The following is a 14,140-nucleotide window of genomic DNA, read 5'->3' on the forward strand; positions in this document are numbered from 1 at the left end:
ACAAAAAGTACCTCTCCGAAAGAAGCATGAAGAAGTTATGAACTTTTCACAAATGTATGTAAAGTTTAAAAATTGCGTGATACAATTTCATAACAATTATTAATTAAACAACTAATGTTATATTAATTATGGGATGACTTTTTTCATCGTTTAATTCTCTTTTTTTCCCACATTTCAACTAAAATATCACGCGTTTGGATGAGATAAATGGGATTGAAGAAAGCGAATTTCGTGAAAGTATAAGGTCACCAAATACAAAATATTGATTTTTTTTGTTCTTTCGACTACCATCGATTCATTTATTCCTAGAGTTAGGTGCTCGCCACTGATTACTGTAAAAACTATGTATATACGACACTGTTTTAATAAGACAGTGAGGATAATTTTTGTAATAAGCGAAAGGAGCAAATGCTTAATGTCATTCAGAGATTGGCAAATGTTTCACATATGTGAAAATACTAAATTGTCTGGAATTTTAATCTCCTGGGAAATCTTGTAAGAACATCATTGATGACGTTTAGTTGTTCATTTCCTAAAACATTCTCATCAAAAACGTTTTGGGAAGATATCGTCGTCGGAAAAATTCTAGTTAACTCTTTCCATTTTCTATCTTATACATATGAACCTCATTTTGATATATAACAGAATGATAATTTTTAGCTAACAGAAATTTTCTGTGACTTTCACGACGATTTAAATTTAATTTTATTACTTTAATTTTAAGTTTGGCGCTTACAATTGAATTAATGGTATTTGTAATAGAGATATGAAAATTAAGAATGGCCCCAATTCGATCGAAGCGTAAAACAGTAAAAATTATGTATATCATAAAAGAAAACGCCAGAAGACGAAACGAGATTTGAAATACTCGTAGTTGTAGGAATTTAACGGTTCCCTCACTTTAAATGGTTATTGCTATTCTACCAGGCAGAGTAAAGTTGTATAGCAGACTTCATTTCAAAAAAAAACAGCGTTCAAATAAACAACAATAAATCTAAATCTGCAGATTTGCTTATCCGACAACTGAATATTTGTATAAATAATTCACTTATCCATTTCCTAATTTAAAAACCCCAGAATTACGGAAAGTTGAAGAAAACGTGTCAGAGAGATTCAAAAAAGGGAACGTTAGCTACTACTCTTCTACTTCTACTGCTACCATTGGGAACCATATGACCTCGAAGTATTTATTTCGTAGTAGTAAGCAAAAATTTAGCAGTTTCGAATCAAAAACAATAAATCCCATAAATAATTAGAGATAGTAGGATAAGAATACATACGTGGAATGGAGTTCGAATAAGTTAAAAATTTAGCATGGAAAATACATGGAATACATGCATGTGCAGTGAGAAAATGACTCATTACGGGTGAATTTTAACCTGGAAAATCCATAAAAAGGTATTTATGGAAAATGTTTGGAAAAAGCAAAAAAAGATAGTGCCAGTGAGAATATTTATTTTTGGAAGACGAAACGATTTAAAAGAATATGAACTTGAAATAATGATGTTCTTTGTGATAGTTCCCTCCAAATAGTGACCTACACATGATGTGGGGTACCAAAATAAATAACCTCCTGATTACGAATGTAATAAACATTTTGTCCAATTTCGAGAAATAAGCGGAAATCCTATGAACACCCCTTCCTTCCATGGAGATGTATCCGCAGGATATGCCAATGGAAGGATTGCGGAGGTGTGAAAGTAATTAACGGGGCTTGAGGAAACTTTGCCCGTTTTCAGGCCCCACATTTGTCAAAAGTAAATTCTCGAAGCATATTTGAAGCTCATTTACTTTCGAATGGTACTTTCAAAATTTAATTTTGACCATTTCCAAGAATTCCGACAACTTGGACGGTTTGCGACGGATTTTGGGACACAAGTTAGTAGCGGTATTGTATTTACTACTCAAGGAAATAGAAATGAAATTTGCGCTTATTATCCGTGAGAATAACCGATATCCTCGAGTGCTTTCATAGCGATGTAGTGGTAAATATAAAGAACTTATTTTTCTGTTCACTGACGATTTAACGCTGCATTTATCATATATCAAATTGGATTAGGAATGCTCAATGTATTCCATGGGTCTTATTTTATAGAAAGCAAAGCCAGTTCATGGAAACTGTAAAGCGGAGAAATTTATCTTTATTTATTCACTATTCATCGCAATATAACAATATTTAAGTAAAGGGATTTTAGAACACTAACCAATTCTGCAAAGTCTAGATCAATAACATTTTCCCTTGGTATTCAATTTCATCCGGAAATTTGTATTTATTCAAGGATCTTGAACCACTAAACTATGATATTCCTATTAGAAAAAAAGCCAATTGTTAGGACTTCATTGATCGTCGTACACACGCAAAGGCAATAAGTAACGTCGAGCAAGGATGTGGGAACTGGGATGAGATTGAAAGAAAAGTGGATTCCTCGAATTTAATTGCACAGATTTTTCTTCCTCAGAAGAAAGGATGGCGCAGGATTCTTATTTCCATGATTGCCTCTGGTTTTTTCACGGCTATTGCAAGACTTTACGACACATGTTCTGCAATATTTTACTAAATTATGCAATCTAGGAGAATTCTAAAGATTTTTTTTACAACACAATGGGCGAGAAGGCATAGAATCGATGCCGAATTTATTCATCCCGACGGCAGCCACACATTGCGTTTATCGCAACGCATGTTTGTCGCCTGCTTGATACATACTTCATCTTTCCTCTCCCTTGTGTCAATCGAAGACCGGCTACGGTAACGCGCATGGAGATATAGTCAGACTATACGGTAGAACTTAAAAACTGAAATTATCAATATATTTAAATAAAGGTCCTTGAAAATCATCTTGAATGAATGTCGAAAACAGCATCCAAACATTTTTGTAAGTAAACTTAAACCGCGTTCCCCCTGCTTGGAAAACCTTTCAATTATAAAAAAAATCTTTACTCCGCTGTGAACACGTCAATTCGGAGTTATCCAGAAAAGAATTTCACTAACAAGAACAAGTCCTATATTTTATTGAATTCAAAAATACTGTAGAAATATCTTATCATCGTTAATAATACGTGATTAATACAGAACGTTAATTAACATACATACTCTATCGTTCACCATGTACACAGAAATCCTTTTATGTAAAAATACTTGACAGAGTTGACTGAAATAATTCAATATTTAAGTAAAATTTATAATTTCTTGTCTTTGCACTAGAGAAGAAAAGTTATATGTCACTGTTTGAGTTCAGGTACCAGTTGAGAGGCATCCAGAATCTGTAATTAAAAACGATGATGAGACTTTTTCAGATAGGTCATAAGTCGGTTAATCGTTTCGACTTAATTGATTTTTTAAAATTTTTTCTTTACAAGAATTGTCATTTTCATTCCACATCTGTAGGGGGACGATATGGACGATGTCGGAAACTCCATGTTTAGACGTATAAATATGTATAATCCGTAACACCGGTGCTATTGATTATTTTATTGAAATATGAACGTCATATAAATCATTGATGTAAACTCATAACTTCATTATGGTTATTTCACCAAATAAATCCCAACGGGATTTTCTGCAGTAAGGTCATTGTTTTCGTAAATTCATGAAAATATGTACCTACATCAATAATTATTAGAAGAATCCAATAATTTTTAGTTGTGATCTGCAATCAAAACCGACACCATGATTAGAAATTAGAACTAGGAAAGAGCGTCACACTCAAAATTAAAGCTCTCTATTTAAGACCTGTTTCATTTTCTTAAACTTGCCAGGTCCAGCAAAGAAAAAAAAATGAATTTCGTCTAAATTTCAGATTTTTTGCCACTTTAATATAATTTGTGATTGTATACGGTTTGGTAAAAGTGTATGTTTTTCTTACGGAAAAAATTAATTACGCCTTTTACATACCTACAGCGACTGAGTTTTAATAAAGTAAAAGCAATTTTTTTCATTTCAAGTTTTATCTTTTTATTTATATAACTTTCGTATTTTTTTATTATATTTATCTACTTCTTTATATCACTAACTAGAACATGTAAATTTGCTAAAGCTCACCAGAAATTTCATGGCATGGTATGTGAGACGCGAAAACTTCACTAAGGCGTGGTTGTATCAATTTCTCCGTCTTCGGTAGTGGTGGTCGTTACTAAAAAAGGATTATTAACAAATGCGAATTTACTACAGAAATGTCCCAACATTCTATAGATTGCGTATACAATGTGTTCTTAAAAATCACTATTTAAAATTATTTGATAAGATATAATACCATGTTTTCGTGTTGGACGAGGCCTAGTTGTATGTGGACGTGTTTCTCCGAGCGACGTTGTTGATTCTTCTTCGCCTATGCCAATTTCGAGATCGATATCAACTTAAAAATTTCGTTTTGGAAAGTTGTAATTACTTTAATTCAACGACTGTTCAAGACTACGGTGCCACAAAAACTGGTTGCTTGGCTCCTTAAACTGATTTTTTTTGGAGGGCAATTTTAAAGAAGTTCTAATTTTAAGCTTACGGCCAAAGGCTGATCCTTCCAACACAAACGATAGCATGACTAAAATCAATGGAAGCATTGTTGGCGATTGCATTCTGAACGAGAAGAAAGTGAATTACATATGAGAAAGAGAGGAAAATCATGAAGATACTGATTGGAACTAAAAAACGATACAGAGGTTACGGTATCATCCTGTAGGAAATTTCAAATGTACCAGAACCAAAACATTGTAATAATGAAGTAACCGAATCCATTCGTTTCTGCGAAGTTTCCCTTCCTTATATACAGGCGAATTTGAAAATTTTAATATCGGGATTAAAGTCTTGAATAAAATAAAAACAACACAAAATTTTTGAATATTTATAACGCAAATAAGGAATGTTTTAACTCGAATAAGGTTTAATATTTCCATTCGTGGATTAAAGATGAAGAGAACGATAAGCCCAGTGGTTACTTCCTTTTCATAACATACAAAATTTTATTCCTACTCATTGATTAATAATTAATATGAAAGTGAAACTTCCGAATACAATGCACAGAACAACTTCCTTATACACGTTTGGTATTCTGGTAACGTGAATTGATATTCCATCATCTTATTTTATTTCTTTTATTTTTTGAAAGATGAATTTCTGCTCTCATAGGAATGAGAAGGGATATAGCATAACTCGAAATTAATTGTAAGAAGAAAAAAAGAAGAAAATTATTAGATGAGTAGACAGCTAGAAACGTGACTTAAATCTTTATTTTGAGTTCCTTTTGTTGCGAGAAAATAACAAGTTTCTTTAGTGCTCAGTTACTTCCCCACTTTTTAGGTTGTTCCGAGAATCATTTACGAAATTTTAAACTTTTTTTGAACAATTAAAACTTTATCGGTCATAGATACCAACAAAATAATGTCCATCATGATCCTCTACATATGTACATATGTCCAACGCTTCACTAGACTATCAATTCCAGAAGTCCAGAACTCTGGCGGCTGAGAGTCGAAGAAGCGCGGAATCTCACTTTCAGCTCACGCTTCCTCTTGGAGACTCAGCTTCAGTGCCAAAAACAACTGGCAGTCTGTCAGAGCCAAGTCAGGAGTGAACGCAGGTTGGTGGTAGAACATCCTTAGCAAGCTCGGCAATTTTCTGACGAATAAACTTTGCCAGGTCGGGGATTGAAATGAAGTAGACCAACATGGCCAATATTCTTACATTCCAGACGAACTGCATCTGTCAATTTCTGTAATTCAGAAGACTAGACTTGAGCGTTCACGGAGCGCCAAAAAAAAAATTCATTCAAGACCTATTAAATCCAGGATCGAAAAATAAACTTTGATACGAGACTACAAGGCCAAGCTACATACATAGTTCATATCAACATAAGTCGTCACAAAACTAGCAACGTCTATTTTTACCATTTTTGTATTTTTACAATTTCAACTTGATACAGAACAAATATATACGTGTTCTTATCTTAACTGTCTTTCCCATGTCGTCTTAAATTCTGACCTTAGTCCTAGAATTTCCAGATCACCTGAAGCGATGAAAATCCTGAACAACTGAAGTCAACGAAATCCTTGAGAAAGTGTACGAAATTGTCTTACTATGACGTTCGGGTAACTTCTTTCCGTATTTAGAAGACAGTAGAAGAGGATACCTTTGCAATCAAAATAAAAACTATGAGCTACAGATTTTTAAGAATTTTCCACACGTGATATGATGAATATGTGCAAAACTCCTCTTTCCTTGTGTTTATCATTGCCTGATAATCTCATCAAAATTTATGGATAAGATGACATGGAGTATTTTTTTCGAATTATTTGTGTATATTTCCCCTACAGTTTAATGTACACTTTTTCCTTTCATTCCGAGATGGGATTTCTTTTATTTACTGCAACCTTCTTCCATGTTTTATGTAGACCTTTAGGGAATCTTTCCAAAATTCTACCTCACGCCTTATTCTATACAATTGGGAAAAAAACGACATTTTTCATGTGATTGTGCAAATCTTCTACTTCGTACTGTGGATAGAACTTTACTGGAACTCAATTTCTAGGGAAACCTCTATCTGGTTTAATTGGATTTATGCATGAATCAGTACCTAGACGTGGAAATACCCCCACAGATACATAGTTTTGAAATCAGTTCCAGGATATCGTATGTATCTACTACTAAGGTGCATCTCTGAAATCATCCTCCAGATTCTTCACGGATAACTCTTTCGGAAGTCGAATATGAAAGCTGAAGATGTTCGGATTTCTGTAAGCATCGAGAATCCTTGATCCCTACGCTATAGACGGATTTCGATGCAACAAGGAAACGTGAAACAAGGAATTTTACCTTATCACGTATGTAAGTTGCTCCTTGAGTTCAAAAACTCAAAAACAGAGAACAATTCCCTTATTTTGTTAACACGGTTAATTGAAATGTGATTTCCTATTTGAATTCATAAAAATATGATTCAGATACTACTACAATTACGAATATCAAAGCAAGTAATTTTATTGTAAACCGCAAAATAAAATACTTTTAGTTAGGTCGAGGTAATATTATTAATATACACCGTAACACAGTGAGATCATTGTTTCTGGATGAAACAAGGGCAATAAATCCTTCTTCACAGATATTCGTCCGTCATTGCAGCGGCATCAAGTGCAGTTGCAGACATTCGTTTTTGACCATAATTCTGAAACACTCACACATTTGATTACGATTTCAACACAATTTCCAGAAATTTCGATTATTGTAGCAGCGGTTTCTTTGCCAATGATACTGTTGAGAGGTCACCTGAGTCATTTTACGCATTAATCGACTCGGCCTGCGTAATTTATGAATATCGATCAATTGTACAGAGAATCGAGGACGCCATCCAGCACCATCGGCTGGCGATGTAATATAAAGTGCTTGTCGTGAAAACAGTTGACGAAACTGAAAAAGAGAAGAATTTTTTTCTGATGTACGATTCCGAAACTAATTCTGCTCTTATTTATTGTTGAAACAAAAAATCATCTCGGAAATATAGGTAATGGAACGCACATCGCTTGAGACCTACCATCTTCCCTTCGCTTGGGATATCATTTCTAGAAAAAAAAAGCCATTAAAGGTGCCGTCTAAAGGCATCACCCCACGAATCTGAGGTGGTACGGATTTCTGGTGGAGTATTCGTATACGGGATCGTAGATTATGGAGAGGAGGGTGATGCCGTCCATTTCTTCCTAATTGCAGTAAAAAACGGCCCAGAAGATACCTTTGAGGGTTCCGGCGCGCTAATTTCTACAACGAGTTCGATTGGAGCGCGCCAGCCTTGTGCACGCGCCGCATCTTCCGGATAGTTTCTTACGGCAATTAGGAAGAAATGGACGGAATCGTGAGGTGATGCCTTTAAAGGACTTTTTGAACTTGGTTTCTTTACAGTTTGTAATGGTGTTCGAGACGTAGATTGCAATCTATTATAGTATAACCACGTCATATATATCCACAGATCAAATGGATCTAGAACACCCAAACTGATCAGTTAAGCCGACGAAACAACTTTTTACAATCGCTGTCGAGAACTCGCTTTGCACTTTGTCACACGACTTTGTCTAAAGAGTCTTTTTTATGTAAATTGATCAGCTTGAGTCCTCTTGATGCATGTATTTTTTGGATTTATAGAAAATGTTCCGCATTATCTTTGTTGGACCTGCAAATTATCTCCTAAACCTCAACAAAATACTATTGGAAAGAACCTTAAATCAGAAATTTCTCACAAATGTTCCCTTTAATCTTAACTGCGCATCTTTCTTCGAGGCCTAAAAATGTGCTGCATATTACTACCTTTTATTAGGGCAACTGAAGTGGGTTTTCAGAAAAATTAGCGAGGTCGTTAGACGAATTCGTGATGAACATGTAATTTCATAAAATTAATACACCTACTATGGTTGGAAAGGGAAAATTACGAGAATGTTTTGAAAGAGAAAGATTATAATGAAATGTTTGTGAGACAAACCTGCAACTTAAAGGATGAACTCATCCCGAAATAAATAGCAAAATTGAGCGGATACGTCAATATTATGAGGAAGTTCCTAAAAATGCGATAATGTGAAATTGAAGAAAGCAATTCGTTGCAGAAAAAAATTAAAGAAACGTTTCTTTTTCACCTTATAATCAAAAGATTGTTAACAGTTTTGTAGTCGTTCATATCAAGTAGTCGATAAAATACTACTAGTAAATGCATAATAAATATTAACGCTACAGGAATTTCAATAAGGAGAAAAATTGCGATAACGACCAATAACATTCGTGTTGTAGCGTGCATAAGACGATTCGATGATAAGCATCCAGAAGTTGTTTGCTGAAAAAAAGAAAAATTAATTATTTTTATTCATTACATTTTATTTATTACAACTTATTTTTTAGTTTCATTTTATCTCAATTTTGTCAGTGTAATCAAAAAAAGAACAACATTTTTATAAAATGCTCATTTTATGGAAGACAAATGCATCAGCACAAAGAAGTCTTGAGTCTTTTCTTTCTGGAATTTCTAGGATCTGTTCAAGCAGTTAGCAGTTGTGTTCGGTTTTGGGCAGAGAGGAAATCCAAATGTGATTAAAACCACAATTCACTACTTCTACTACGTTTAACTACTTTTCTTCACTGTTAGTCTGCGTATGCTATAAAACACAGATGGAGGTGGATCAAGGAATAGGCAAAGAAAAAAAATTGCCTGCAAGAATTTCTGTTCTTGTCTTCTTTTGATTTCAAATCCGTCAGGGCCGTCTTCGTTTCCGTTATGTTAGATACAGTTGTAAAAAGGAAGAATAAGAAAAAAGAAAAGCGAAGTAGGGAAAATTATATAAAATAATTGAATTCAACAATTTCTATATGTAAATCAATTGTGGATTTCTCTTTAGATTCCTCGACTTAGAAATGATTCCTGAAATATAGAAGAAAAAGTCTTTATTGGAAAAAAGAGTAAGTGTAAAATTCAACGTCAATAAACTAATAAATTCAGTGATTAATCCTTGAATTTATTTATTTACTTATTGAAAACACCTGCATAAAACAAAAAACATGGTAAAACAGAGCTCACTAGAATTTCGCCTGAATTTTAACCAACAAGACTAGCCCTTCAAAGCATAAGGGAATTTATTTTTGATCTCCGTTCTGTCCCTAGTACTATAACGTGATATAGTAGTTTTCCTGGATATATGTATGGGGAAAAAATAGCGGCACTAATGAGGCCAACTAACAAACGAAGTAGGTGTCAAAAATATATTCCCTAACGCGCTCCACTTAGACATCCTAAAAACAGATCCTTTAACTTCTTCAATGCTATACATGACTATTCGATAAATGTATGGAATTTTATGGTGTTCAATCCAGAGAACGGAGAAATATGCACCGAAAAACTTGGAAAAAAAAATAGCTGAACAAAGAACTTACCGCTTTTCGGCAAAGAATTTGATGAACACTACGTTTACGATCCGCTTCATTGACAGTTTTGAAAAGACATGCGGTGAAGATGATGAGAAGAGCACATGGCAGTATATGAACAAAAACAGCACGAAGGCACAACAACATCGCTTTCCATGAGTCAACGCCTACCACCTAAAACAGCGGAAAAATTCAGAAAAAAAAAATGCGCATTAAATATTACTTTATTAAACAACTCATGCTTCGCATTCTTCCAGAACTTTCCATGAAATGAAATATTTTTGCACTTACCACATGCACTGTGTACATGAAAAAGTGCTCAGAAGACTTTTCTTTTACAAAATTCAACTTATGGCCAAAAAGAAAATTCCCCGTGTTTAGCAGGTAGTTCAGAAAAGTTAATCGTTCCAAACAAAATTCCCTAAGTTTGGGAAAAAAAAAGCTCAGAAAAAAAACTCCTTGTATACTAAAAATGAAAAGTGCCTGCGCTATCTTCACATTGAAGACAGTAATGCGTCAATTATTCATTACGCATTTTCCATGAAACTTTTTATGGATTATTCAGTTAAAGTTCTCGTCTGCAAGTATTGTGAGAGGGGAGCAAGGAGATTGAGGAGTAACCTTTAGAAATACTCACAATATCTACGCAAAAACTGTTATTCAAAAGAAATCATATTATGCAAAATACCAAAGCCCTTAGATAGTAACAAGAAAGATTTCTTAACTCGTCTACAGTATCTAGCGGACTTTTCCCTCTTATATGCAGCTTATGATATAAATATACATTGAATGCGATCCATAATATTACCAAATTTTGTGTATGTATTCAAATATTGTTCTAATAGTTAAACAAGTTCGGTTTTCTCAGATGTAGTTATTAAGAAGATTTTTTGTCGCCCTTGTTTTTTTTTCCTGGAGAGCTTACTTCGGGCAGCACAGAAATTATACATTGAAGCAATTTTTTAAAGCAATTAACAATGAAGCAACACATTCCAAGGTTTAGTAATTCGAATGAAAAGAACTAGAGAGTAAGATGGATATAGTTTTACGTGCTGCTATTATAACAGAAGTAAAATCCGCGTACAATTATAAAATTATACAAAATACTAGTCTGAACGTTCAGCTAAAGCCGGGCTTCAGACTTTTTTTGGCGTTCGCTTCGCTTGCTTTCACCGATCAATAAGAAATAACAGTAGCGACAATTTTTTTGTAGAATTAGAATTGCTTTTTTCTAGCAAAGCTCTTTTCAATTTTTTTAACCCGGAAATTTAAGCATAGATGTAAGATTTTATGGTTTTTCCCTAAGCGCGTCAGTTCTAAATTTGGAGAACAATCAAACATGATTTTACATCGATGTTTCACTCAAATCTCTACAGTTTGGAGTCATTATTCAAAGTATGAGTTTCCTCCGTTCTCAACTATTAGCAAAGAATGATGAGCTAACATGAAATGAACATGAAATGACGTGAATATCACTACCGGAGTGATAAAAACAAAGTTCTACGTCAAATCGCGTAAACTGTTGGCTACTGTGCATTGTATTTGATCAGCCGTTCGCACGTGCGTTTCCTTTTTTTTGAAGAAAGGATGTTAGCAGCATCAGGAGAGATGCAGGGAAGTAGATATGCGAAGGAACCACAGGAACCAATTCTACCGCCTTAGAGCTCACCAATCCGACGCAGTGGAACCCGTCTCTCCCCTCTTTACAGCTTTCTGGCACTGGCGCACCATTCCGAACTAGTGGGACCTGTATCACTCAATTTTACAGCTATCTGCCTCCGGGGCACGAATTCGATGCTGTAGGACCCGTCTCACCCAATTTTTGAGGCTCCAGCGCACCAAACCGACGCCATGGTATCCGTCTCTCCCTCTCTTTTTGGAATTTCTTGACTGAGACACACACATACGCAGATGCACACACGCAACAGAATAAGCCCGTTATTATATAGCATAATTAAAGGATAAAGGATAAAGTTTCTGGCGCTAATCAATCCGCTTGGGATGCGCCCCCGCGTTCACTTCAACTCAGAATCGTTTGAGGTTTAGGTCAGTGTTCTTATCCTCCCAGACAAGTCTGGTACCAATTTGTCGACCCCGAAGGGATGAAAGGCTTGGTGAGCACTAGGGTGCATTCGAACCTCCGATCAATCGTGCAGGAAGCGGAACCTCTAACCGCTACACCACACCCGTCCCATAGCATGATTATAGTGACTAATGTTATAACTTTATGTATATTTTAAAAATCATGCTTTTTAGAGACTAGAATTTTTTTATTCATTCACGCTGTCTTTCAGTTCTCATCATTGATGCTTAGCAAATTTACTTACTGTACTCGCAATGTATAGTAATCAATTTAATTCTTCATCAAAAATGGAAGGAAAGGTAAATACGTGCTTTCTTTTCGTTTTCTAGTGGAAATTACCGTGACTGTTGTACTGAATCGGTAACTCGGACAAATTAATGAGTTCTAGAAGCGGTTAACTTTTTTCAGTACAAGAGTTTAAATCAAAAAAGAAGTGTTCTCTAAAATTTTCTTCGAAAAAAAACGTTTGCATACCTTATCAATAATGTCCACATTTTTATGGAAACAACTTCGTGTTGTATTTGATATCTTTACACTCACGCTGTACTGAGTGAGCAATATAGGTAATTCGCTGAAAAAAAAAATCAAATATGTACCAAATATCCGATTTTATTTTCGAAAATTCAAAAATATGTACGTACCTGACGAAAGCACAAATGCATATGTATATGATAATATGTCTGGTCTTCTTTGGTGTACAAAATCTGAAGGAACATGTGTAGGAAATTAAATCAAAAAAGTAAAAAAAAAAGTTCCGGAATCTTTAAATGATATCCATGTTTTGGGTTTCTTGTGAGAGTAAACTAAAAGCAACAAACCTGACAACAAGCGACGGTAAACATACGTAAATATATCGTTGAATTGCTAAATATACTGTTAACCATATAGCTGCAGTGTGAAATCTAAATGTTAAAAAGCAGAATATTCCTGGTTATTTAGTCTCTGCACTAAAGAAAATTAATAAGAAGATATAGAAGAAAAAATTCTCTACTTACATTGTAGGAAGGTGTACAGCAAAATATGGATGTGTTTTGCACCAAAAATCCGACAAACCATACTTTTGATCATCGTATAACCCGCCGAATGTGTAATAGTACAAAAACCAAGGGCAAGAAGAAAGACCTACGGAAAAATGATAATTATGAGATAGTAGATGAATAATTTAAAAAGAACTAGTAAATTACCCGTCATAAGCTCTGTGATTGCCATGGAAAGCAAAATATGATTTGTTGGTGTACGTAGATTCTTATTTGAAAGTACTACTACTATAAAAGAATTTGTTACCAATGTGACGAGAATAATTGCTGGCGCAGCAAGTCCATATAATGGTCGAGCCAGCCATGGAGGTTGACTCTGGAATTCTCGGTGACTTTTTTTTTCGTGTTCTCTAAGAAGAATGATACTTGAAACATTACAGTAATCTTTGGAAACGTAAAAACAAAAAAAAAACAAAGTAGAACATAAAAATAACAAACTAAAACTACAGCTAAGTAGTGGTTGTAAGCTACGAAAAATTAAATCTGTTTTGTATTATCTAAGTGTTTCAGAAACAATCTGTAATATTTTGGAAATGTTAGTAGAACTAAAGCACACATAGTTCCACTATTCAATCCTGGATCTAAAGTATAAGATCGAGTAACGAAAATTTCTCTCATTCTGAACGTAGGTACCTTGATGTTTAATGGTTACCATCCAGAATATTAGCATGAAAAACAATTTGGATTCTCCACAATTCCCAGATTAAGGAATTTTATTTCATTTCTGTTTTTCACCACAAAATGAAAAATTTTATGGCTAATCATCTCGTCATAGCATTTTATTCATCAAAAATCAGATCCATCTTGAAGAGAACCGTTTACTTCCAGGTGCATCTTTTAAATTTATTGAGAAATGTGGTTTGATGGTTAGATTTTGGTGAAGCAAAGAAGCTTTGGTGAAGCTATGCAAAGAACCACCAGGAAGAGCTATTATGACCATCCGTTTTCCGGTTGGTTTATGAGCGAATGTGATGAACAGCAGTCACGTAACGAGCAATTCAGGAAGTTTTTACTCACCACAAACAAACCTACCTGTGATATGTTCACAATATAAACAAGCCGTGATGAAGCACGAAGATAGATGTCTAAATCCTCTCCTTTCCAGAATTCACCCCATCCAAGTAAATTAAATAAATCCAACAT

General features: G+C 34.5%; 2 protein-coding genes across 2 annotated transcripts; both read right to left on the bottom strand.

Moving 5' to 3' along the window:
- Window positions 1-4,080: 4,080 nt before the first annotated feature.
- On the bottom strand, window positions 4,081-4,569 carry RB195_025665 (uncharacterized protein; the record flags this gene model as incomplete). Its single annotated transcript, XM_013450221.2, has 3 exons — window positions 4,081-4,130; window positions 4,251-4,352; window positions 4,497-4,569. 3 exons carry the CDS (start codon window positions 4,567-4,569, stop codon window positions 4,081-4,083), a joined length of 225 nt encoding a protein of 74 aa, XP_013305675.1.
- A 2,510-nt stretch (window positions 4,570-7,079) lies between these two features.
- On the bottom strand, window positions 7,080-14,140 carry RB195_025666 (uncharacterized protein; the record flags this gene model as incomplete). The annotated part of the gene is made up of 11 exons (XM_064213904.1): window positions 7,080-7,148; window positions 7,250-7,390; window positions 8,451-8,526; window positions 8,602-8,795; window positions 9,887-10,051; window positions 12,435-12,531; window positions 12,602-12,664; window positions 12,779-12,862; window positions 12,956-13,082; window positions 13,145-13,313; window positions 14,030-14,140. 11 exons carry the CDS (start codon window positions 14,138-14,140, stop codon window positions 7,080-7,082), a joined length of 1,296 nt encoding a protein of 431 aa, XP_064069785.1.

The sequence above is a fragment of the Necator americanus genome, chromosome X (genome assembly GCF_031761385.1).
Source record: "Necator americanus strain Aroian chromosome X, whole genome shotgun sequence".
Classification (NCBI taxonomy): domain Eukaryota; kingdom Metazoa; phylum Nematoda; class Chromadorea; order Rhabditida; family Ancylostomatidae; genus Necator; species Necator americanus.